Source organism: Zalophus californianus, chromosome 9 (assembly GCF_009762305.2).
Source record: "Zalophus californianus isolate mZalCal1 chromosome 9, mZalCal1.pri.v2, whole genome shotgun sequence".
Taxonomy (NCBI): Eukaryota; Metazoa; Chordata; class Mammalia; order Carnivora; family Otariidae; genus Zalophus; species Zalophus californianus.
The window spans coordinates 118817485-118843699 of NC_045603.1; the positions used below are offsets into that span (position 1 = coordinate 118817485).

The 26215-nt window shown below is 49.0% G+C and overlaps 1 protein-coding gene across 1 annotated transcript; it reads right to left on the reverse strand.

Moving 5' to 3' along the window:
- Nucleotides 1–1766: 1766 nt before the first annotated feature.
- Nucleotides 1767–3513, reverse strand: PTF1A (pancreas associated transcription factor 1a). Its single transcript, XM_027595529.2, has 2 exons — nt 2625–3513; nt 1767–2236 (listed from the first exon to the last, which is right to left on the reverse strand). The coding sequence occupies exons 1-2, from the start codon at nt 3409–3411 to the stop codon at nt 2034–2036; spliced, it is 990 nt and encodes a 329-aa protein (XP_027451330.2). The 5' UTR covers nt 3412–3513; the 3' UTR covers nt 1767–2033.
- Between the last annotated feature and the right edge of the window lie 22702 nt (nt 3514–26215).

The window sequence follows — 26215 nt, forward strand, 5'->3', positions numbered from 1 at the left end:
ACTAAAGGATGTGTTGAGGCATTGAATCACCAAAAAAAAAAAAAAAAAAAAAAAGTGGCACGCAAAATAAAAGGTGCCACATCACAATGATTGTAGTGTTTTAACGGCGGAGTGCCACAGTACCCAACCCAACTGAAACGCGGGTCTACACAGACGAAGAATTCGGTACAATCCTTACATAAGTTATAATTAAGTTGAAGTCTGCCTAACATTTGACTTTCTAATGAGTGTAATGAGATTACATGCCTGATAGAAGCATTTGTGCCAAAGCAACTTTCATGTTTAATGGGGCACTATTACAGGACAAAATCGAATTATTTTCTCTCCTTCCCAAATTCTGTCTCCAGTGTGAAATCTCCATCTTTCAGGGGGAGGGCCGGGAGAAGCTGCGAAGGCTGAAAGAGGTGAGGGTCCATGGCCAAGGGCCTCCTGCGAGCTGCTCGACCCAGAATCTCCGCGTGTCTGGCCAGGCCGCGCTTCGGGGTCGGGCTCGCGGCCTCGCTTTAATTGCACTTGGACGAGGTCCATGGCACCCGCGGCGCGCGAGGAACCCCTCGGTGGGTCTGAAACTAGGTTAAAGCAATTAGCATGCTGCCGACATATTGTCCTGCGGCAGGGCCGTGGGTACCGGGGGAGACTCGCGACCGTACCTTGGCTAACCAAGCCGCTTGCGGCGCGGCGCAGCCGACCCTCGCCGTGGCCGGACCGGTGCGGCGCGGGGGCGGTGACTCAGCTAGAAGGTGCGCGCCAAACGCACGCGCGGGGCCTCCGGCCCACAGCCGAGGGCGCCACGGGAGCCCACGAGGCGCCGGGCAGCCTCGCGGGGTACCCGCCGCAGCCCGGGTTTCCAGGGCTTTCCGGGTGATCGCCCCGGGCCGCGCCCTCGCGCGTCTCCCCTTCGCTAGGGGGCGGCCCTGCTTCCTCCTCGCGAGGCTCGCCTTCTCCCCAGGCTGCTTGCCAAGGAAGAGGAGATTCTGTTGGAGACAAAACGAAGTGAATTAAAAAAAACAAAAAAACAAAAAACAAAAACTCGGTTGCACAAGTGGCTCCTTGCCTTCCCGAAAGGACCCCGGATTTTGTTGGGAGGCATCCGAGGGGTCTCCCGGCCTCAGCACAGTCGTCGACCCCATCTCCTTTGAGACGACTGCTCTGAGATCCACATACCTGATGCTGGAACTACAGAAGGGATGGGCCACAGGGCTAGCTAAAGCGCTGCCCTTTCTCTCCAGCCCGGCCGTGGAAGCACGATGGCCCCCCTCCCTTGGCCAGCCCCGGAAACTAGTCCCCTGTCCCCACTGCTCCCAACTCACCTCAAGCGCTATGCTTAGACGGGGTAGGGGTGACCTTGGGTAAGTCAAATATTCGTCTCTAGGCCCTAGCTTTCCCCTCTGAAAAATGGGAATAATAAATACACCATGACCTATTTGCCACATAGGGTGTTTGGAGGATAGGATAAAAATACAGGCCAAAGTTACTCTTTAAGGCAGGGAATGCAGATGCAGGGCCCTCTTAGAGACTTGGGGCCTAACCATCTAACCCACCCACTTTCAGCTAAATCGAACTAAAATGTGGTTTCTTACTAGATAACTACATTTTGCACGTCTGGTTCAGTTATCTTTTACAGACTCAGTTAATTCTTTAAAAAAAAAACAGCTACCCCCATCATGTAGTAAACAAAAAACTTTTAGAAAAAGGTGTAAATAGCATTTATTAACATCGCTTAGAAATAAACCATATCTGGCAATAAATTAGCATGACGTTTTCTGGCCAGAGTTCTTCCAACAACGCAGAGTTCTGCCAAAGGTGCTGGGGGAAATCAAAGGCTATTGCATATTTTTAGAAAATCAGGATAAATTATATAAATTATATACTTAAACAGAGATCGTCTATTTCATTAACTTGACAGGATAATAAATAGATAAATAACAGTTGATTGCCATTAGAAAAATGTGATTCTTAAATTACATTATAGATATTTACATGTACAATATGCACAGAGACATAATCAGATCCTCAGGAGGGTCTGGGACTTCTCAGGACACAAACTCAAAGGGCGGTTCGTTTTCTATGTTGTTGAAGGAAGATTTGCTGTTGAGTTTTCTGGGGTCCTCTGGGGTCCACACTTTGGCTGTTCGGATAATATTTTGTTCTTTGAGTTGCTTTTCATCAGTCCATGAGAGGGAGTGTCCTGCAAGGGGAGGGAGGCCATAATCCGGGTCGCTGGGGGAGGGGGACCCTGAGGAGGTGAGAAGAGAAAACAGACCGTGAACGTCCAACTCTATTCCCAGCGGTGCCCTCTGGTCCTTTAGGTTCCCCTCCTGGGCTCCTCGACAGAACAGGCGTCTTAAGTTACATTAAAACGAACCCTCTTCCTCCACCCCCAGCCCCCCAGCGCCCCCTCCCCGGAATCCCCGGAGCTGCAAGTCCGTCGCGGACGCAAGCCCTCCCAGCCGCGGTCAAGTGGCGGAAAAAACCTGCGAAACGCCAACTCGTGTTCAAGGTCGCCGGTGCCCACGGACCACCTGTCCGTCCGTCAGTCGGCTTGTGGGTCCGCTCACCCAGCCCCTCCGGGACCTTCCCGTGCCCGTCCCCGTCTCCCTGAGCTGGACTGCGGACGCACTTACGGGTGCCCCGGTGGCAGATGATGACCTTCTGGGCCTGGCTGCCCGGGCTGTCCCCGCCCAGGCGCCCGCCGCCCCCCGGGCCCCCGCCGCCGCCCGCGCCGCCGCCGCGCAGCGGCAGGTCGGCCTGCACCAGCTCGCTGAGGAAGTTGATGTAGCCGATGGCCAGGCGCAGCGTGTCCACCTTGGAGAGGCGCTTCTCGTAGGGCAGCGTGGGGATGTGCGAGCGCAGCCCCTCGAAGGCGTCGTTGATGGACTGCATGCGCCGCCGCTCGCGCACGTTGGCCGCCTGCCGCAGCTGCTGCAGCTCGGCCTCGGAGCGCACCCGCCGCCGCCGCCGCGCCGCCGCCGCCGCCGCCCCGCTCAGGCCGCGCAGCCGGGCTCCGGGGGACAGCGCGGTCGCCCCCGCGCACGGGTAGGCCAGGCACGAGGGCGGCGAGCCGGGCGAATAGGGGAAGCCGCCGGGGGGCGCCCCTGCCTCGCAGCAGTAGCCGCCGCCGCCGCCGCCGTCCTCCGGCTCGCGGGGGCCCCCAGAGGGCGGCGGGGCGAGCGCGTGCGGGGCGGCCGAAGGCGCGGGCTGCAGCAGCAGGCACGCCCCGTCGCGGTAGCAGTACTCGTGCAGCTGGTGGCTGAGGAACTCCACCTCGGCCTGCTCGTCCGCCAGCAGCTCATCGCCGTCCTCCAGAGGGTCCCGAGAGGACTGGTCGGTGAAGAAGTCCTCCTCGTCAAAGTAAGGAGACGGGAAGGCGTCCAGGCCCCCGGGGAAGTGCTCTAGCAGCACCGCGTCCATGCTCCGTGCCGCCGCGGGCCTGAACGGCTGAGGGGCTGAGGGGTTCTCTGGAAGTTTAACGGTGCGCTGCTTGCTCGCACGGCGGCCCCCTCCCTCCCGGGGGGGGGGAGGGTGGTGGTGAGCGAGAGGCAGGGAGGATGGCCCGCCCGCTTCCCGCCCCCGGCCTCCCTGGAGTGTCCGCGGCCGCTGGGCTCTGGCCGGCGCCCGCGCTGCGCCGGGGAGGGCTGTGGCCGACTTGCTGAAACTGAGGGCCGGCACGCGAGGATTCTTATAACTACATCCACAGGCGCGTGCCAGGGACCCGCGGCGCCAGCCAATCACCGAGTACGGGGTGCCGGCGGGGAGGGGGCAGGGAGGCCCCGTCGGCGGCGCGGGGGCCGGGGCGGCCTTCCTCCCAGGGGGAGCTCCTGGGGCGAGGAGGAGGCGGGGCCCGCGCGGCCTGGGGCCAGACGTGGCCCTCCCCGCCCGCCCTTCTGACGAGTACCTGCGGGGCGCGGGGCTCCGGGGGCACCTGCGGCCCGCGGCGTCCGCCCTCCCCACCGCCCCCCCCCTCCCCCGCGGGCTCGGCGCGCTGCGCAAAGCCCGGCCCTTCCGCCCGGGGGCTGGGGCGCAGCGCGGGGCGTCTTCGCGCCGCCACAAACGATCCGGTGGGTGCGCGTGGGCGGCGCAGCTGAGGAGCGGATTGCGAAGGGAGCCCGCTCCTCTTCGGGGGTGGGCGCAGGCACCGCCTGCAGCCTGGGCAGTCGGGTGGGTGCCTTCGCCACCGCCAGTCCCGGGCGCGCGCCGGCCCCCCGCCCGAGTTCCTCCGGGTCTTCTCTCCTCACCGGACTTTTCTAGGACTCCTGTAAAGTTGGCACGGTGTGTGCCGGTGGGGTTAGGAGGCGGCGCGGTGCATCCCAACCGTTGCAGACCCTGCGCGGAGTCTCGGGGCGCGACTCTGCGGCCCGCCTCGCCTCCCCTCCTTTACCCCGCCCGGAGAGAGAAAGGGGGACACGGAGGGGCTGCCTCGGAGAGCGGCTCAGTGGGGCACGTTTCATCTGAGAGCGAATAGAGACCCTAGGGCTTTGGAGCAATAAAACCTGATACAAAAGAAGTCAAATGAATCGTCTGCTCTGGAGCAGTCCGGAGGGAGGGCATGGAAGTTAAAGGGCGGGGTGTGAACTCTTTCAAAACCCGAGTCCCTCACCTTTCTGCTGGCCACTGGATTGGCCCTGAGTGATTTTTTTCTTTCTTGGCCTTAAAAACAAAAACAAAAAAACACCGAAAGCAAAACGTATGTGCTTTGCCCATGACACGCTTTATCACAGCCTGCGACGCAACACGAATTCTTCATTTTAAGAGTAACAAACAAACACTTTCAAGGTTGGGGCAATTCTTGTAAAAAGCCAAGCTCCAACTTCCACCCTGGGAGAGTAAAGTGAGAGTAAAGTGGCACATGTTCTCTGAATAGAGAACTGAGAGCCAAGGGCTTCGTGGGTCAGCCGCTTCCTTTTTCAGACACTTGTCTCACCAGAGGCGTCTAGGGGTTTTTCAGACTTCTGTCAAAATCCAAGGCCATGCCTTTTAAGAACAGCAATTTCGACAGGCTTCTTGGCTTTAGACATTACACTGGACGTATTTCAATTCTAAGACCCAAAAGTTAGGGGCAAAAATTACATAAGATTAGAAGACCAGAGAAAACCCTACCTTGAACTGTAAAAAAAACCCCCAATTTTCACCCAAAGACTTAACTGTTTTACAGCCAGTTCTTTCATGTGTCTGCTGATGCCCTTCCTGGTGAGGTGGTTATCCTTAAGCTGATCAACATGCGGACAGATACCCTGTGTCAGAGCCTGGGCTGCAATTTCTGGCATCTAGATTTATCTTTCTCACCTCAAAGAGAAGGAAGCTGTTGGGCAGTGGGGGGTCAAGACCACAGATCTAGCCAGCTGGTAGTGCACACCCAATGCTTTTTACATTTAAAAGGCCCTCATCCCTGTCCCTCCCTTGGTTAGACTGAAATTAAGTGGGAACATGCTCTTGGATCAATCTAAGGACTTTGGAAGGCTAAGGAATGATCAGACTTCAAAGCCTTATGCAAAATATTGCTAACGGTTCAGTGAAGGAAAGATTGGATTCCAGCCTACAAAGGCTGTCTCTGATAGATCTAGGTGGCTCTTGAGAAAGTATCTGTGTCATGGATATGTTGGGAGAAGCTGGGGTTCTTGGGAGTCAGTAGGTGTGTATACGGGTATCTTTTTACCCAAAGTGATTGTAAGTTAGCCTTCACAGAAAAATCACTTTACATATGCTGGGTGAGTTTGTGGGAGAGTACAGAAAATTACTCTGGGCACCCAGGTGAGCTAATGGGGAGTGTGCTGGAAACCTTACTGCCTCATGAGGCTGAGCAGGGCTAGCCAGCATGGACATTCTGGACAGTTCCTGGGGCTTCATGGATGAGCACGGGGTAGGAGGAAAAGAGAAGGCATTCACTTGTTCCAGACATAACCCTCTTCACCCTCTTTCTCCTCACCCCCACCATTTTCCCCTTAGAGAACCACCGTCTGGAGACCAGTCCTATTGGGAAGAAGGGCTAGGCCTACAGGCGCTGATACTGGGGTACTGGTGTGGGCATGCATGTAAGTAAGACATGATTGTTCTTTTCTCTAATAAAAAGAAGAAAGGCTTCACCACTAATAAAGGAAATTTTCTCTGGGTCACTGGAGGTCACAACAGTGTGGATGGCTGCGCCCTGCCTCTGGAAGCAACCCATTGGTTGAGGAAATGGCTGGAGGCCCAACTCTCCTTCCAGCCCCTCCCTCCTCACTTCCTTGACCCCCTGGGCAGTGGGTGAACATGGAGAGGGGCGAAATCGAAAGGTTCCAGGTACTTTCTGGAGATAGGGACAGAACTGATCCCAGAGCTGCAAGCTTCTCCACCCCTTGCTGAGGTCCAGCATCTTTTTCTTTCCACCCTCTGTTCTCAGGAGAGATGTCCCCTAACCTTATAAGGAGTCTCTGCCTTGTTTTATAATATAACATCCTTCCTCTCAGGTAGGCAGCAGCAAGGCCAGTTGGTCCTTTATTGTACCAAATCCTGGTGAGCTCTTGAGATTCTTTTCAAATCTTCCCGAAGTCGCTCGGTGCCACCTGCTGTCCTGGACCCGGTTGACTCCTGCCACACTTCCCTCAGGACTGCTCAGGGGCCTCATACCATCTTCAAGGTTCTCAGTCCAGGAGAAATTCTGGCAAGGGCCACTGGGCATTGAAGGCACGCCCAGTGGCCCCATGGTGCCCCCACCTGGGTCTCTCAGCTCCCTCCCTCCCAGGAGTCTCAAGGACCTGAACACTTGTTCATTTGTTTCCCATCAGACCTTTCTAGCATCTTGCCCTTGCTTTTGGGAACAATGACTGGAGGGTTGGAGCCCAGGTCCCTGGCAGGCAGAGGCCACTAATGAAGAGTGGGGCCCCCAGACTCTCCGTCCTTCGGCTTGCCCTGCACACGTTCCCATAATGTTCCACGCTTGCTCGGCGTATGTGGTCCCTGCTGGAGCCCAACTCCACAGAAACACAGGTGCAGTTGTCCTGCCCCCACGGTATCCTACACTCCTCGCCTAGTGCTTGCTAGCAGGTACTCCGGGATGTGACCCCTGGTCTGTCGCCCGACTTGAAAACGGGTCCATGTTGATTCCTCATGACCCAGATTGTCCCTTTCCTCACTAATCACACAGAAGTGATGTCAGGCGGTTGTTTGTCATCTCCTATATCTGTTCTCACCTTCTTTACTACTCCTTCTCCCTCCCCTGTTCTGTGAAACCTTTCTTCTCTCCACCCTAGTGTCCTCGGGAACCCATTCTTTATCCCTGTACTCTTAGGAAAGGACTTGAAAAATAGAATCATAGAGTTAATGGTGAAAGGTTTCTGAGGCCCAGAGAGGTTCAGTGACTTCCCCAAGATCACACAGCAAGTGACCTCAGCCCAGTGCTGGTTCCACTGTCTGCTGAGAGCAGCAGGTTCCAGCCCTGCTTCTGCCCACTCATAAAGGGCTTATTTATGTTGGTGTGCAATGGAGTCAGTCCAGGCCCTGTTCGAAGCCCACCCCATCTACCAAATACCACTTTTCTGGCCTCCCTAACTCTTGAGTCCTGGCTGCACTGCGGATACCACAGTACCTCCTGAATGCTGAGGAAGGAGTCACTGAATAGTGCAATTCGTGGCATAAGACAAAGTAGACAAAATTAAATATGGGATCATGGGAAGTCACACTGTATTGATTATGGATGGTTTTTCCACTGAGGAGGCCCACTAGGTGGGATCATTTGACATTTTGTTCCATCCTGAAAATGATGAGCCTAGAGGATGCTGAACTCCTTGATATAGCTTATGAGGCCTTCCTTGAACTACCCCTGCCTACCTCTCCATGTCTCTCAGGTACTCCTTACTTCATCCATAATTACCATTCTATTTCTTCAGATGCCCTGGGGATTTCTCTCTGGTTTTCTTTGTTTCCCTCCTACTCTCCTTTGCACTGATCTGGGTTCCTTGAGTTGTTTTGAAGCCCTTATATTTCTTCTGTCCTAAGGTAGGCAGGAGTAACACGAATGCTAGAAAAGGCAGACACATTTTGGAGGACTTTCAGACATATGTATCATTCACCCGCATCCTTCTGGAACCTGGAGGGTGTCTTCCCGACTTCACCCGGTGAATAAGCGAGGCTCGGCCTTCATTCCATGGTTGAATGGCCGGTAAGATAAGGGGTGAGGATTCAACACCAGGTTTGTCTGGCTTTATGTCGCATTTATGTCACATAGCATCTCTCTGCCCCCCCTCTATCTCTACACTTAAAGTAGCTGATGTAATAGGATTTTCACATGGATCAACTCATTTGCTCCTAACATCACACTGTGAAATCACCTGGAGGTATCATCATTATTTGCGAATAGTAAGATTCAGAGAGGCCAAGTAACTCTCCTGGAGCACCACAGCTGCAGCCCCAACACCACACGTAGAAGTAAGTAGATCTATGGCACAAGCAGTTGGGGATGTCAGCATCGTTTGCCAGATTTTGCCACCAGATGCTCTCCACGCTGAGCCTTCTCAGCCTAAAAAAACAAAAACCCAAAACCCAGCTGGGCCATGTCCCATTTGGGAATGAGGGCAGGAGGCATAGGTCTGCCCCCAAACACAAGAAAATCCAAACCCTGAACACCCACCTCCTTCCTTCTTGACTTTACATTTCCCATTGTTAAACATTAATCTTTTGAGGGAGAAACACCAAAATGCTGATATAATTATCCAAATAAGTGTTTTCCATCCTGACAACGTTTACTCAATGAATAGCAAAGCTTCTGAACTTTGTCCTTCAGTCTTGTTATTCTGAAAGGTGTTTGACCTTTAGTAATGTAAACACCAAAAATCATTATTACCAGACTTCTGGGTCTTGGCCTTGCATAGTGAGCAGTGAAAAGACAAATAAAAAAAAGAATTTAATAGAAACAGGAACTTGGGGCTTTTTCAGTTTGTTTCTTTTCAAAGCTGTGTTTTCTGGCTTCATGTCCGTCTGTAGGGCCTTGAGTGAATTATGGTCCATCCATAGAGGGGATATAGTCAGCAACCATATGAAAGAATGAGAATGCTTTTGGTGTAGTGATGTGAAGTCTCCAAGACACACCATTATATGAAAGGAGCGAGAGTGGCTGGTTTAAAAGAGAGGACAGTGCATATATGTGAGTGCGTCTGTTTATGCAGGTATCAAATATCTCTAGATGGATGCCTAAGAACCTGATGACGTCAGTTGCATTGAGAAAGGCATTGAGTGGCTAATGGATAGAATTTTTCATTGTGGACTCTTTTGGGCCTTTGGATTTTTGAAATATGTGAACATATATGCAAAAAAATGTTTTAAAATTAATGAACTTATTTTTTAAGAAAAATTTTGGATGATGATCTCTTCATATAAGCCCTAGAAGAGCCCTGCAGAGAAACTGGATATCAGCTGGTGCCATCTTCAAAAATCAGCAAGACCTTCTAGCAGATAGAACCAGTGAGGGCTGGGCGGTGCAGGCAGGCCCAGGGCGCCCTGCCCGTGGACCAGGTCCTGAGTGAACTCCTTCTGTTACTAAGTCCTGCATGCAGTGCAGTTGAAATGGGATGGCACTGGATGAAATGCTATCCCCTGCATGAAATCCCTCTCAAACAAGGTTTATACGGATTCAACAATATAAAGGAAATTGACAATGACTAAATACTCATTAAAACCACCACATCGTCTGCATCGTCCAGTCCCACAGCCCAGAGGTGACCACTGTGAACATTTTGGTCTATTTTCTTCCATGTCTTTCTAGTTTTGTACCTTGAGTTTTTCACTTGGCTGAATCTCATCATCATTCCCCCATATCTTTACTGACAGGCTTTCATGGTGGCCTGATGGCTTAGCATTTGACTTTTCCACCGTATAATTTCATTTTCACTGGCACATCACTCACTCCTGGGAACTCAGAATTAAGATCATACTTCCTGCATCTCTTAGAATACCTTTGTGTCCTTTTTTTTTTTAAGATTTTATTTATTTGTCAGATTGAGAGAGAGAGTGAGTGAGAGAGCACAAGCAGGGGGAATGGTAGGCGGAGGGAGAAGCAGGCTTCCCACTGAGCAAGGAGCCCAATGCGGAACTTGATCCCAGGACCCCGGGATCATGACCTGAGCCAAAGGCAGACGCTTCACCGACTGAGCCCTCAGGCGTCCCAAATACCTTTGTGTTCTATATGTGGTCTGACTTTATTCTTCACTTGGCAGGCCATGATTTTGATTCCTGTGGGATTTTTTTTTTTTTTTTTACCTCATATCAATAAGACCTTAGGTTTCACTTAGTGGTCATGAAGATGTTGGGGGTATTGAAGGGGTTTTAATATTGTTGTTTCCTTAAAATCCTGTGTAGAGCAAAATGTTTTCCTTAGCTGGATTAACCTTGCCTGAAGAAGCTTATGCCAGACCATGCCTAGTTCAAGCAGGGAGGTGCCTACTAGTGGTCAAGAAACATCAGTTATTTGGGAAAGCTGCCCTCCAAAGCCCAGGAGTACAATTTTCATGCTTGCCTGTTCCGAGAAAGCAGTACCCTGCATATCCCTTGCCATACCTTGGGTTTTGCCACCACAAGACCCTTCTCAGGTTGGATGCCACTAGAGGTTTAAGCCTATTTTTGTCACATGGAAAGTAGCAGCCCACCTTTCACTGCAATCCCCAGGCATCCAGCCAGAGAGGCTGGGTAGCACAGAGCTCATGAGTGGGCTCTGAGCTCATGAGTGGGCTCTGGAACCCGACTGCCTGGATTCTAGTGGCTCAGCTCCCGATCAGCTGTTTGGGCAAGTTACTTAATCCACTGGTGCTCCCATTCCTGCATATGCAAAATGCAAAAGAAAATTATAATACTCATTGCCTATTGTGAAAGTGAAGTGAGTTAAATATAAACACGTACACAGTGCCAGGCACACGTTAGTAGTTGCTCAGTAAGTCACTTAGCAGTAGTGGATGCTCGGTAAACATTGGTGGATTGGACAAGTATATATTGTCAGTGGGAAGCAGAAGCCCTATTAATCAGATGGAAGTCGTTCTTATTGGCTTTGCCAATGTCAACCCAATTTCCCAGACTGACAGTGGATAAGTACCAACAAATTCTAAGCTTGATTCACTACTGACACTAGAAGATACAGCTGTTCTCGGAACTTCTGGGGAGAGTTAGGATTAAGCCTGGTTATAGCCTTTTGCCAATGCTCTGGCTATACGGTAGGGGCTAGAAGAGTGGCCCATCTCTACAGTGTGGCCCAGAGAGAGAAGCCTGTGAAGACCACAGTACTCAACGAGGGGGTGTTCACACAGACCAGGCTCTCCTGTTCCTCTTTTGCAGTAGGCTCTCAGAGACATTGGTTAGACTCACATTGAGACAGACCTTGAGTACGAGTGGCTTTTCCCCTCTTGCCCCTCCATACTCACTGGCTCTGTGGAGAAGTCAGAGGTCTTTCCTCACCTGGAAGGAAAAGTAAGCTGGGCTTCTTACATGATGCAATCTTTCCACAGTCTGCTCATGCCTCTCTAATCAGTGGATTATAGCTTTTCTTCTTTTCAGAACAAGGGACTGTTCCCATACCCAGGAGTTTGATTGTCCTGGTGAGAACCTATCATTGCACCTCTCATTTATGTGGACCTCTGAACTTCTGGATCCATATTTCTTAAATTAAGGCTCCATAAACTATGACCTTTTTTTTTTTTCAGTTTTGTGACTTTGTGAGGATGATAATCTTAAAAAACAATGACAACAAAGTATGAGCATTTTGTGCTCCATCTGGATGACTACCCTATAACCTGGCCCTGCCTTTGAACTTGGAGCCTGAATTTCAGTTAACATTCATGTTTAAGATTGTGGTGGTACCAACAAACAGGCTATTTTAATTGCTAAAGAAAAGACACAGATACTGTGCTTTGCCCAGAAAAGACTAAATAACCACAAAACAGGCTAGACAAACAATGGCCATCGTGGTAGTTTCCATGATAAGCTAATTAATTAATGTGGGGGGAGAAATGAATCATCACATGATGTACAGTGAACTGAAGATAGGGACCAACATCATATCAGCTTCGTAAATGGTGAATGTCATTACAACAAGGTCAGATCATCTGTCATATTAAAGTTAGTTTGAATTTCATTGACTTATAGATTTAAAAATTTTTAAAAGAACAACACACATATAGGGGCACCTGGGTGGCTCAGTTGGTTAAGTGGCCGACTCTTGGTTTTTGGCTCAGATCATGATCTCAGGGTCATGGGATCGAGCCCCACATCAGCTCCATACTGAGTATGGAGTCTGCTTGAGATTCTTTCCCCTTCTTCTCCCTCCCCCTCTGCTCCTCCCCTCGCTCAGGTATGTGTGTGTTCTGTCTCTCTCTGTCTCTAAAATAAATAAACTTAAAAAAAGAACAACACACATATGGAGGTTATGCCAACTTTATATCTGTAAACATTTAAACAATTTCATATTAATAATAACTTAAGCTGGCACTGGGGACCCATAAAAGCTTTTATTGGTGGCTGTTTCGTTTTTCTATGAAAAGGGTGGAGATTTTATATATAAGAACAGATATGCATATATGTGTATATACACATATCAAAAGTCAAGTTTGTGGTGAGCGTAGCATAAGGTATAGACTTGTCAACTCACTATGTTGTATGCTTGAAACTAATGTAACACTGTGTGTTAACCATACTTCAGTAAAAACAAAACAAAACAAAACACTAACAAGAAAGAGAGAGCATGCAAAGTCAAGTTTGAGAAACACTGCTTCAGATGATTATCAAATTCATGTGCTGGGCTTCAGGCAAAGGGATTAGAAGGTGGAGAGGAAGGGGGAAAAGGGAGCAAAGTATAAAGGAAGCGAAGCAAAATGAGAGAGAAGAAGCAAAAGGAAGAGGTTGCACGTTTGAAAAAGGAAGAGTTTGAAATACCGAAGAGTGGAAAATGGAAAAACGTAGACATTTGACTCGTGTGGATCTGAATTCGAATTTAAATATCTGCTCTACTCCTTACTGTTGTTTGTTCCTGGATAAGTTATTTAATCTTGCTGAGCTTCAGTTTCCCTGACTATGGAAATGGGAAGAAGTAATACTACCCACCCTAAGGATTGTTGATGGAGGTTTACCATCAAAGGGTGTGCGTAAACTAGCCAGCGCACAGTAGGTTCTCAATGAAGGCTAGTTCCCATCCTGTTCCACCCTTTACTCCATGGGTTAATTAATCAGACTTTCTCTTTCTCCCCCCGCCAACTTTCTTGATATATAATTGACATATCATGCTATATAAATTTAAAGTGTACCAGGTAATGATTCGATACACTTATATAAGGTGAAATGTTTACTACAATAAGGTGAGTTAACACATCCTTTACCTCATACAATGACCTTTTTGTTGTTGTTATGGTGAGAACATTTAAGCTGTACCCTCATAGCAACTTTCAAGTATACAGTACTAAGTTTTTATTAAATGTCTATAAAGCACAGAAGAAATAAGAGAAGAAGGCATGAATGAGAAGTGATACCACAGGCATTTAAAAACAAAACAAAACAAAACAAAACAAAACAAAGCTCTTCCATTGGTATCTCTCACCTTGAGCCAGGCCTGATTGTCTATATAAAGGAATTGATTTAAGACTTCATCGTCTCCAATTTTTTTGACTGAACACCTTGCCTAATTCTGGATAAAGGTCTGACTTCTTTAACAAATATCTAAAGATAAAATATTACATTTAAGTCTCTCTCATTTAATAGTCCAAGCATAAGCAATCTGAAGTTTATGTGGTGGTTAAATGGGGTGGGGGTCCAGCTTCTTTGTGACTTGCCGCTCTATCTTCCTGAAACATGGCGCCTAATCCCAGGTCTAAGATGGCTGCTCCAGTTCCTACCCTCACGTCAGCATCCCAGCCAGCAAGAAGAAGGAAAAAGAAAGGCACACTCTTTTCCTTTTAAGAACATGACCTGAAGTTTGGACATATCACAGCTGCTGACACTCAATTGGTCGGAGCCATCACATGGCCACTTCTAGCTACAAGGGGAGCTGACAAATGTGGCCTTAAGTGGGTGGCCATCTTCCTGGTTAAAATTTGGAATGCTATCAAATAAGGAAAGACAAATACTGTGTGTGTGTATGGGGGGAGGATTAGCTGTGCCTGACACCTTATCATTACCATGTTTGAGTATGCCCTCTAAATGTGAATGTATGTATATTTATGTATTTGAAATTAGATAGAAATAAGACTGTATTAATATATCGCATACATTTAAAACATGTACAAAATGAAATTTTAGGAAGATGAGAAAAAATATAATCAAAGTTCTAAAATTTTCCCTATTGCCCAGTGGAACATCTTGTTCACTTTGGAGACTACTGGTCTATATAATGCCAAATGAGACTTCAATGGCCTCACCCTGGTCAAAATTTGGAATGCTATTTGGAATATATTTAAAATTACATAAGAATAAGGGGATGTTGGGGATACAGAGATGTTGGGGATCTCTGTATCCCCAACGATGAAAAAAAACAAGACCATTTGACTTTAAAAAAAGATGTAATTGATCATTTGGCATTATATAGACCAGTAGTCTCCAACTGGCATTCAGATCCACCTGAGTCAAATGTCCACGTTTTTCCATTTAATGTTGGGGATACAGAGATGAACAAGATACAGTCTCTATGCCTTAAGACATCCTTGGGGTAGTAAGAGAGGGGAGCAATTATTTTAATCCAGTGTAGTAAGGCCTATTGTGGAGGTTTAGGGGCTCAGCCCAAGAGCTTCATAGAGATAATGATAGCGAGTTAGGTGAGTTTTGACTGAGTCCAACCACACGAGGAGGGGCAGAAGAGTGTTGCTGGGAGGTCGAATCTATTTACGAGAAAGGCCAAGGCGGGCAGTAGCCCATGGTCTCCCTTGCTGTAGGGGATGAGGTGCCAGCAGATCCATGGGATGTGGCCGGCTCCGTCTCAAGCAAGCCCAGGGTCAGAGCATTTCACTTTGCCTTTTTGTGTCTTCTTTCTTAGTCCTGCCTCCACTCAGGCATGGAGTGGCCTCACGATGACCACATACATGCCCCACCAAGACCCGTGTCTTCAAAGAATGTCCAGTGCTCCAAATTATCCTTTTTGCCCTCTTTAAAAGCCAATTACTTCAGGGCCATTGATCTCAGCCAGAGGCCATAAAGGAAAACATCTGCTCCACTAAGGTGTGAGCAACACATAGCAACCAAGTACTCATCCCTCTGGCATTTTATTAGTGCCCTTGAAAGGTAATGCCATAAATCACAGGGATGAATTTTTAAAATGAGGCCTTATCGCAGCATGTTGGGAGCACTAGGAGATCTCCTCAAGCCCCTTGAATCTCTCCCCTTTATTTAGCCTTTGCCAGCCATGGAAGCCTATTTCCCCTTTCCCCAGGGTAGAACATCTTCCCTTCTTGCACATTCCTGGTCCTTGTGTCTTTTTTCTTCAGATGCGTGAAACCTACCACGCATGAGCACAAACCCACTATAAAAATCCAAAGAAAACGTGCAGAGATGCCTAAGAGTGTGAAGGATGTCCTGGGCAGAACCAAAGCTGCCAACGCATTGTCCGTTTCACGACATCAGGGTGGGCCCTGATTTTTCAAATGACATGAGAGATTTATGTTGTCATTGGCCTTAGAGGTCCCCAGCACTTAGACAGCACTTTTCCTCCCTCACTGTGCTGACCTGAGCAGAGAAGAGGGGAAGGTACCGAAGGATCAGGTTATGCTTTACAAGGAGCGGTAACCTGACAAGCTCCCACTGTTAGGTAGGCAGCCGTGCTGGGGGAGCTCGCGGGACATGCTGTGGATCTCTGCGTGTTTTTCCAGGCGGATGAGAAGCTTGTACCTCCCTGCTCTTCCTAAGGTGGGGTGTGGCTGTATCACTTGCTTGGAGTGATCAAAGCTGAGTAGAAGTGACGTTTCGTTTCTGGGAGGAGGCTCAAAAGCCAGTGTACTCTTTGCTTCTCCTTCTGTGGTGACTGTGGGAAACACACTTTGGAGCAGAAGGACCCTGAGTCACTGCAGTGACCCCCCCTGAAAATCCTCCAAGAAGAGGGAACCAGGACTAGAAACACACTTGTCTTGTGTTCCGCCCCTGAGATTTGGGGTGGCTACTGCAGCGGAACCTGGCTTATCTGTTACAGCTGTGTTGTCGCACTTCACCTGGTGTCACCGCCGAAATACTCAATAAATTAGCGTACTGGTTTAAAATCTGATTTCAAATCACAGAAACCAACTTGAACTCCCTGAAATGCTAAAAGAGGGCTATGGCATGGGATACAGGGAGTGTCCTAGGATCCAAGAGCAGACATTTAGCCAGGCCTCGGGAAGGCAGCAGTACCAGATGTCTCAGCTACTGAAAATTCTGATATCCATTCTCACCCTCTGCCTTGGGTAATAGAAGCCCACGATTTTAGGTGGGCACGTGGACACCCAGAATAAAAACTACATTTTCTAGTGACCCTTGTAGCTCGGTGTGACTATGAGACTACCTTCTAACTAGTAGGACGTACACAGAAGTGACCTTCACTTTTGAAGCTCACTCTTTGGGGAAGAGCATGTCCAATGTCGCTGCTTTCCCTCTTCCTACTGGTTGGAATGCCAGTGCAGTGGCTTGGAGCAGCCCCTTGGAACCCTAAGATGAAAGCTACAGGCTGGGGATGGGTAAAGGTAAAAGTCTCCCACATCATTTAGATCCCACACCAAGCCTGGAGTACCTATTTTGTTTTGTTTTTGTGAGGGAGAAGTAGACGGCCATCTCCTTTAAATCACTCTATTTTTACACTCTTTTATAGAGCAGCCTAATTTGTATCCTAGTTCATGCACCACGATCCAGAAAGATGCCTGGACACTATTTCCTCTTTCCTGTGCCTCTTTTTTCCCCTCTGCAACCTCTGTTTGATTCTTATTTCTCTGGACCAGTGTTCTCTGTTTTCTAGCCTGTTTATGGAAAACATGGCTGTCTCTGAGAAGCATCCTGTTCATCTGTGCAACAAACATTTATTGAACATCTATTCTGTGCTGGGAACTGTGATAAGCACTAGTGACAGAATGATAAATCAAACAGATCTTTTTTTTTTTTTTTTTATTCATGGAGCTTACAGACTAGTGGGAACAGAGAATAGAGGTTGAAATAAATGCGAACCAAAGACAAACAGAGAATGATTATCATGGCATTTGAAGAAATAAAAGAAGTTTATTAAGGATGAAGTAAAGAGTGGTGATGAGAATGGAAATGTGGGCAGGGCCTAGATCAAGGAAGACCCTGGAGGCTGTATTAAGGAGTTTGGCCTAACACAGACCAATCATTTCCAGAGTGGATAAGAAGATCCACTGGGGTATGAGAAGAAAATATTGAACTATATATTTTATCTCATTATTTTAAAATCATAGGTCTTATTTTTTTCTTAAAGATTTTATTTATTTGAGAGAGAGAGAGACAGAGATAGCGAGAGAGAGAGTACAAACAGGGAGGAGAGGGAGAAGCAGGCTCCCTGCCGAACAGGGGGCCCAGACTCAGGGCTTAATCCCAGGACCCTGGGATCATGAACTGAGCCGAAGGCAGACACTTAACCAACTGAGCCACCCAGGCGCCCCTACGTGTTATTCTTGATAATATATGTAATTGACTAGTCCAGTAGCACATGATTAGTGCATGTTTATAATTTACACTTAAGTAGTCAGGGAATGGGGAAGCCATGGAAGGGTTCTAAGCAGGGGGTGGCATGATCGACTTGGCCATTTAGGAAGGATGCTTAGGCTGCAGTCTGAAGAATAGGTTAGAGCCAAGCAAGATTACTGGCAGGAAGGGAGACAAATCAGAAGTCTGTAGCAGGAGAGCAGCTGAGAGATTATGAAGGCCTGAGCTGGGTAGTGACTGGGCAGATTGGAGACATATTCTAGAAAGAGAATGTTAGGACTTGGTGACTTACTGAATATGGGGAAGAGAGAGAAACAAAATGACATGGGGGATTCTGCTCTTAGTATCAGGATGAATGGTGTACCTGTTTGCTGCAATTTTAGACAAGATAAGGTCTGGAAATTGTCCTTAAATTTGGGGACATAGAAGTTACTGGTGAAAACTTAAAAAGAGAGAGTTCCAGTGTGAAAATATGGGCCAGAATACAATGTGCTGAGGACCGAATAAAGGTGAGGAAATCGAGACACCTAATTTGGGCAACTTATTCAAGAACTTTAGTTGTGAATGTGATGATAGTGAAAGCAGGGGTGATTTGTGCCTTGCTTTTTAGATGGGAAGGCCTTTCTTTCACTTTGTAAGAAATGTATTCTCTCCTCTTTATTCTCCTCTCAAACTATTCTTTTCAGGCACATACCCATCTTCATCCTTTTCACCGTTCTGTCCAATCTCTCTGTTACTTTAAGGAAATCTCTTAATTTTATTCAGTCAAAAGCTAATGGTAATAATAGATGACTCATATAAAGGTAATTATGGTGATGCGCCTGCAAGAAGGAGAAGGAAGTTTCCAGGTAATATTAGATAAGGAAATAAGGCAGACAACCTCCAAAACCTTTGGGAGTACCCAGAAGTTTCATTCAGGCACACCTAGAATTTGTGTCTGCCTCATTCTCTTTTTCAAGTTGCCCCTGAAATCATTAAACACCACTTGTTATTTTTTTTTTTTTAACTATCTCAATATCATGGCAGTGTTTTGTGCTATTTTTCTACAGTATGTTGGCCCTGTGCAGGCTTCTGAGGGCCAACCTAGAAAGTCAACTGCGTTAACAATCTCCTCCCAAAGGAAAATACCATTTCCAGGTTTTGCTTTATAGAAACCAACCTGAGGGGTTTGAGGTCTTGGCTTCAGGGGCCTCTGGGTGAGTGAGCAGAGGGCCCCACCAGGAGTTACCACTGAGGGTATGGCACCTTCCTTGGTTTCTTCTGGGCAGGGAGTGACTCTGGCGCTGGGGAGAGGCCAGAGAAGGCCACTACTTTCACCTTTGTTTAACGTGCCCCCGGCCTCGGGCCCCTCTTTGCACGGGGAATACAGACAAGGAGATGGACCTACTTGGGAAATTCAAATTAAATCTGTCAGGCCCCTGGGGGCCCAAGCACCCCAACATGGGCACAGCCCTCGCCTCCACTCAAAGCGTCTCCTGTGACCTCCCTCTGCCCTCAGCCATGAAACTGGGCCGGGGCTGGGCAGAGGCCCAAAGCCTCCCCCGACTCCCCCCTCCATCAAATGAAGCCCATAAATAACCTGCAGTAGTCCCCTGTCCTTGTTGCTTTCTTTACCAGCCCCTTAGGACCTGGGCCTGCACCCCAGGCTGGCTGCTCTCGCCAAAGAGAAAAAACTAAACCCGGCGAGTGGCGGGCGCTGGCGCTGTCGGGCGCCCCTCCCCTGCCCTCTTTTCAGAGACCCCCCCCCGCCCCGGGGGGCGTTTGTATAGTTGACACCTGCAGCACGGGCGGCCGCCGGGGCTTCCCGACACAAGGCGCTGGTACCTGAGCCCTTGACTGGTAATGCACCATAAACGGCTCCTTTCAGGCCCTTTCAGAGAGGGAGCGCGGAGGTCACCCTGTCTACAAACCCCTCTGTGTCCGCCACGTCTCCCGGGCCCCCGGTGCCCAGGCCTCCAGCCGCAGAGCACGCCGGTCCGTGGGAATCCCAACACTTGTGCTCCAGCTCTGCGGGCGGGGGAGGGAGACCACCCGGCCCTCCCCCGGCCCGGCCCCCTCCGCCCGCCCCGGGCTCGTTCACAGAGCGCAGCGAGTGGAACGAATGGGTGCCGGCGTCCTCAGACGCTCGCGGAAATCAAATGATAAGGCGGGAGGGGCCCCCGCCCCAGCCTGGCGGCCGACGCCCACTCCGCCCTGAAAGGTACAACGCAGGTGTCTTGGCCAGACAGTGCCTCGCCTCTGTCCCCTCTCCCCTCGCGGCCGTGCGCGGCCCGCAGCAAAAGGCCGAGCTCTCCGGGGCGCAATCCCCGCTCAGGGGCGGCCGAGCCCCCGCGCGTGCAGCCCTCCGAGGGCCGGTGGGGGTGGGAGGGGGTGGTCGTACCTGTGGCGCGGGCGGCCCAGGGAATGCGACCCGGCTGGTGCTGCCAGCAGCTGTATTTTGGGCATCGCAGGCGCCCGAGCAGCTGATGCGGAAGGAGCGCCCCTGGCCCCGGCGGTGAGGCAGACATTGGCCATCTCCCTCGCCGGGCTTTGCGCCCTTGAGCTTAACGCACCGGGCGCAGAGCCGCAGAGGCGGAGAAAGGAAGAAAGTGTCTCCCCGAAACATTGTTCCAGTGTCTCCCCGAGAGAGGGGAGGGGAAGAATGACACGTAACGGGGAGAACACCCACGCGCAGGACAGCTACGGCCACCCACTTTTGCCAACTAAGCTTCCATCTCCCCGGCTGTCCTGGCTCTGGGGACAGTAAGGCGGGAAGGGGGCGCAGCGCCGAGGGCTGGCCGCGCCCAGGGGCCGCGGGAGCCGCCGGCCGAGGTCACCCAAGCCCGCGAGAGAGCCTTCCTCCCGCTGGAGAGCCGGCCGGCGGTCGGGGGAACAGCGGCGGCGCGGGAGACAGCGCGCGCCCCGAGGCCGGTGCTCTGGCGCCGCGCGCCCCCTCCCGGGGCCTCAGGGAACCGGGGTTACCTGGGGAGCCGGGCTTTGTCGGCCACGCTGGCTCTCTGCGGCCCCAGAACTAATTAAACGCCTTTTTTGGCCAAGGGAAGCCTCGCGCCGGACGGGGTGGGGGCGTGTGGGGGCGGCATGTGGGCACGGGAATAATCAGCCCCATTCTTGCGCTTCTACAAAACCCGCGGCGCAGCGAGAAGTGAACAGCGGCCGCCTGAATGGAGGTTTCAAAAGGCGACACCTGCAAGCGCGGCCGGTTGTGAATTGAATGGAGTCAAGCGCGGCGCCCGCTCGTACCTGAGCCGCGAGCTATTAGTGTCAGGCGCTCGCGGTCGCCTGGGCGGGGAAGCGCGCGGCCCGGCCGCCCGCGCTGAATGCGGCAAGCTGCCGCGCGGCCGCTCCATGGGAATGTCGCCACTTGTGCTGCTTGCGGTCGGGAGGGGGTGCGCTGCCCTTTCAGAGACAGACACAATTAGGCAAAATGCTCAATGAACATTATAAATGATGTGCGATCGCTCTGCAGATTGCCTGGCAAATCAAATTATATGGTCGCTCGCGAGCTCTTTCCATGTGCTTTTAAAACTTAAACAGGTATTCGCCGATTTAAAAAAAAAAAAAAAAAAGAGCCGACTCAGGGATTCCAGAAAATACAACTGAAAGACTCGGTGTTGAATATTCACACGTCCCCTTTGTTAGCGATTGACTTCACAATGGGCTTGGGGAGGGGGTGCGCTTGGACGAGACACATTTTTTACTGTCTTACATACTGCAGAGGAAGGCACCAGAAGTTTGCATTTATTACAACTCACAATTACAGTGGGACCCTCTTTTCTCTTTTAAGACTAAAATTCTTCTCATAATGAATGACTTGAAAGCTACTGTCATTCTAATCAGATGGAAGAAACATTCTAATCAGATGGAAGCTGGCCCGGGTGCGCTTGGGGAGGGGGCGGGGGGGGGGAGACCCGTGCTGCTCCCTGGCACTGAGTGCTAACCCTGGAGGGAGCTGGCTGAGGGAAACCGTTGCTCCACGCTCCACACAGCCCAGGCTCCGGGCTCCGGGCTCAGCCCTCCGACTCCCTGGCAGCCCACCGGCCTCCCTGCCTCCCGCTGCGCTCCAGGACCCGCTGCGCGCGGGGCGAGCGAGAGCAAGCAGCGCCGACCAGGGCGGCTCCGGCGGGACCACGGGCACGGGTTCCCGGGCACCCTCGCTCCGTCCCAGTTTGGCGCTGAGCTCTGCGGCTGGCGACTTGTGGAGAAGGGGCAGCTGGAGGCGCCCAGATTGCGCGGACCCCCGCCGAGGCCAGGAGTCGCGCCGCAGGCAAGGGGCTGTCAACGAGGAAGAGCAGAGTCGATTTTAGCTTCTAAAAAAGGAAGCAAGGAAGCGGCAGCAATCCGCGGGCTCACGTGCCTGCCGACCTCCGTCTCATTTTCTTTTTTTCACTCTTTTGGTTTTCAGATAATTGGGCCGGAGGGAGGGGTACAGAATTGGGGCTCCCGGAGACAGTTGGCAACTATATCTACCTTGCTGATGAAAGACCTGCAGAAAGGAGGACGAAACCTGACTTTTTGGTTCGCCTTTGTCACTGACTCACTGAGTTACCTTGGGCAAGTAGTTTAACGTCCCGGGCTCAATTTCCTCATCCATGAAATGGGAATAATGTTGCCAGTTGTCCGATTTGTCTCCCTCACAACATTTTTATTACTTTAGTTGGGAACGGCAATCTTTTTGGTAGATTGTTAGTTTGTTAGCCTTACAGTCAAGGGTTATACACAAACCCAAAGGATAAAAAGCTCTTAGAAGGACAAATCTCAGAAAACCAGAGTCCTGAGCATTTGCGGTCCTCTCCCACCTTCTGTCTCAGTCTGTGCAGTTTTTTGGGGGTGTCAGTTTTTGTTGGGAACAGAGGAAAGGAATGCTCTTCCTCACTGCTTCCTGGTGCTATGAGGTGCTGCGAGTGATGAGAGCAGAACTCAACCAACATACAGCCCATCTGGCAGCGTGTGTGTGTGAGTGAGAGAGAGAGAGAGAGAGTGTGTGTGTGCGCGCGCCCGCCCACCCCTATGTTCAGAAAGAGGCAGGTCTTCAATACATTTTCATCTCTCCTTGTCAGAAACTTCTCCTGCTGGTAACAGTGACCACTCCATGAAGAACAATTTATGAAGTGTTTTTAAGAATAAGGAAGACAGGTTTAAATGACAAAGAACATTTCTTTATGGCAGTTCTGGGCGTGAGAGTTCCCGGAATGAGGAGGGTAAGGGGAACCCAGAAGAGCCAGGTGCGCTGGCCTTGGTGCTGAAGGTAAAGGCCACGCTTTTGGCGGCAACATCTCTCAAAAATCAATGGTCTGTAGAGCTGCCAAATGAAATTCGGCTACATTCTCTTAATACTTCCCTCCCTCCCAGAGGGTGTGCTTGTTTCATGTGTGTGCATGTGTGTAAAATGGGAATAACGTGAAAGCCACTAGCACTAGAACATAAACAGATGCCCAGTAAATTTTAGTTAACTGGGTGGGTATTGGGGTACTTTTCTCTTAATCCCTTCCATAGTTTACCTATTAAATTCAGTTTGGGAAATTTTTTACTAAATAATGGTCTTAGAATGTCTTAAAAATACGTGAATTTTCTCTAGCTTTCTTCCCACCATTTGATTTAAACATTATTGTGGACAAGTTGGGACAGAGAGCAAAACTTAACCAAAGCCAAGAGCTATTCACCCAACATTCTACTCCCTAATGGTATTTAGGTTGTGTACTATCTCTGGGCTCAGAAAAAGATGATTCTGCCTCAGAAAAAGAAACCATGACTAGGACAGTGATCTTGGTAAGGTGCATCTGGTTTTAATTAGTGATTCTCTTCCGAGGTCTCTGAGGAAAGTCAGTTGGTGCTGGATTAAATGGGTGATGAAAGCTTCATGCGTGTCATTTGTGGGGAACATTTCTCTTGGGTTAAAACATGGTCGAAAGACCATGGACCAGTATTTCTGCTCACTTTTCTGTCACAGTATCCTATTTAATAATTAAAAATCCATTTCTATGACCTGCTCATTGAAAATAAAAATGAAGTCGCATGTGCAAAGCTGTACGCTTTAACAAGCTAAGAAAACAAATAAATATTTGAATTAAAAGTAGGAAAATAAGATATACTGGGACTAGGTTGTGTACCCTTGCAAAAGATGGCCTAAAATTTTGGCTCCAAGCTTTCCAAAAGTTAGTGCAAAGAGGAAACACAATAAATGTCATGATTTATGGTGTGTAAAATAAAATAAACTGCTTTCTCACAGTAAAACAACTCTTTATGGTACCGACACCTGAGAGAAATTTCTTCCATGTGTTCGCATAAAATGGTATCTTGAACACTGACCTCAACAATATCCCTAAAGTAAATGGATTTAAGTTATGCGGGCTGGCTCCTATTACTGTTACTCAGTATAGCCCTACAATATTCCCTTTGTCTGAGGAAGAATAAAACTGCTGAGAGAAAGATCTGGCAAATGCCATACCCATTCTCAGTGCAATGTTGGAATCTGAGTATTGAGGGCAAGCCATCCTGGGAGTCCTTGCACTACAGTTGTTGCAGGTTCTAAAAGATTTGCAAAAATACTCTGGGTATGCAGCCTGGCATCTAAGGTGTGATCAATGACAGGGCTGCCCCTGTCACTTGTGCTGGAGCCATCAAAACCACCTCTGGGCCGGTGCTCCAGGCTTAGTGTCCATGAAAATCATGTTTCAATGTCACGTTCCTAGGCCCCAGAGATTTTGATTCAGTATTTTTTTCAGGCCCACTAAAAAAATATATGTGTAAGTATAGTACAAATATGTATGCTGAAATTCATGTATTTACAATCACCCCAGGTATACAATGAGATCACCAAAATTGTTTCCTTTTCTTCTTGAATAGAGCTAACCAGAGCTCTACTGTGTAATTGAGTCCTTAACAATAGAATGTAAGCAAAAGTGATGTAGATGACTTCTAGCATTGGCCGCTAAAGCCACTCTTGAATTCTCAACATTGACCCTTTCTCCTCTTGTTATCTGCCAGCAGGATACACAGGATCTAGCAGAGGGCTCTGAGGCCCTAGATGATCGCAGAGACATTAGGTAGAGAGAATCTGTGCCCCTGGAAGGGAAGACCACCCTTTGCAACCTGGTAATGAACTATGAGATGAGCAATAACTGCAGTTCTGTGCTGGTAAGCTACTGAGATTTCGGGACTGTTTATTACAGCATCTAGCTTTACTCACCCTAATACACCAGGTAATTCTAAGATGGTCCAATAACAACAATTGGAGAAACACTACCCTATGCAAAACTATGACAAAGCAAATGATTCAGCTTTCTGGTGACCATTCCTTAGCTTGTAAGAATGACTCAAATGGTAAGACTACCGGGTATGGTAGCAGTCCAGGTGAATGCAAGGTTTGGGGGAAAGGCCTCTCTAATCACATCTTATAAATGATGCACCTCATAAAATATACTTGGAAGTTAAAGTTTTTGTGGTATTTTTTTCTGAAAATTCCTCTTGTCTTTCTCTTTCTTCCTTGATCTTGTCACCACTGGGGGAAAAAGATGAGTATCAGGAAAAAAAAAAAGGAAGGAAGGAAGAGCACTCAGGTGTGTAAGACAGTCTGTGTGGCAGACACTATACTTAATACTTTGCATGCATTATCTTCTTTTTTAAAAGATTTTATTTATTTGAGAGAGAGAGAGTGAGAGAGAGAGCATGAGCGGGGTGAGGGACACAGGGAGAGGCAGGCTTCCAGCTGAGCAGGGAGCCCGATGCAGGACTCGATTCCAGGACTCTGGGATCATGACCTGAGCTGAAGGCAGACGCTTAACCGACCGAGCCACCCAGGCGCCCCTCATGCATTATCTTCTTTATGCTCACATAGATTCCTCCAAAATCAGCATCAATATTCTCATTTCACAGGGAAGACTCTAAAAATCTTGTCAGAATTCTTGCTCTAAGCATTTAGAGACTGACTGGTGAGCTCATAGCTCTGCACCTTTAAGGAATCTTACTGGGCGTTCTAAGTACACCCGGACTATGCATCTCAATGGCAAGAGAGAGAAAGGGATGTGAACTCAATTTTAGTGGTACCACTGGACTGACACACAGTTTGGAGAGAGCAAATAGACCTGTTGGCCCAGTTCTGGGAGGAGCTATTCTAAATGGACTTAAGATGAACCTGTTTGGATGTGGTAAGTTCCCTGAACTCTGACTCTGGAAAAGGGACATGTTTCACATCTTAGAGAGGTACTATTTTTGGCTCTAGAAACTCCATTTCTAGGGATCAATTCTAAGGAAATAATTTGAACTATGTAAAAGACTGTATACAAAAGTTCCGCCATGACACTATTTACAAGTAGAATTTTCTAAAAGAGGAAATGACCTAAATGTTGTTCAAGTTGGTTTGTCATTTAATGATGCATTGTTAAGTAAAATACATAGTCATTAAAAATAATCATGCAAAGGGTTTGCAATTACTTTTAAAATGCATACAGGATAGTGTTAAGTGAAAAACACTAAAATATGGATTTAAAAAAATATGGCCATCTACAACAAGAAATAAAAACATCAAAAACTAATTATAGAAAAAAGACTGGGAAGAAATATACCAAAGGTTAACAGTGTTTGTCTTTGGGAGAAAAAATTAGAA

What these genes read in the sequence shown, in the direction of transcription:
- PTF1A (XM_027595529.2), bottom strand. Translation starts at nt 3,411, where the DNA reads ATGGACGCGGTGCTGCTAGAGCACTTCCCCGGGGGCCTGGACGCCTTC. An exon ending in CATCTGCCACCGGGGCACCC is followed by an intron (nt 2,237 to 2,624) that starts GTAAGTGCGTCC and finishes TCACCTCCTCAG; the next exon opens with GGTCCCCCTCCCCCAGCGAC.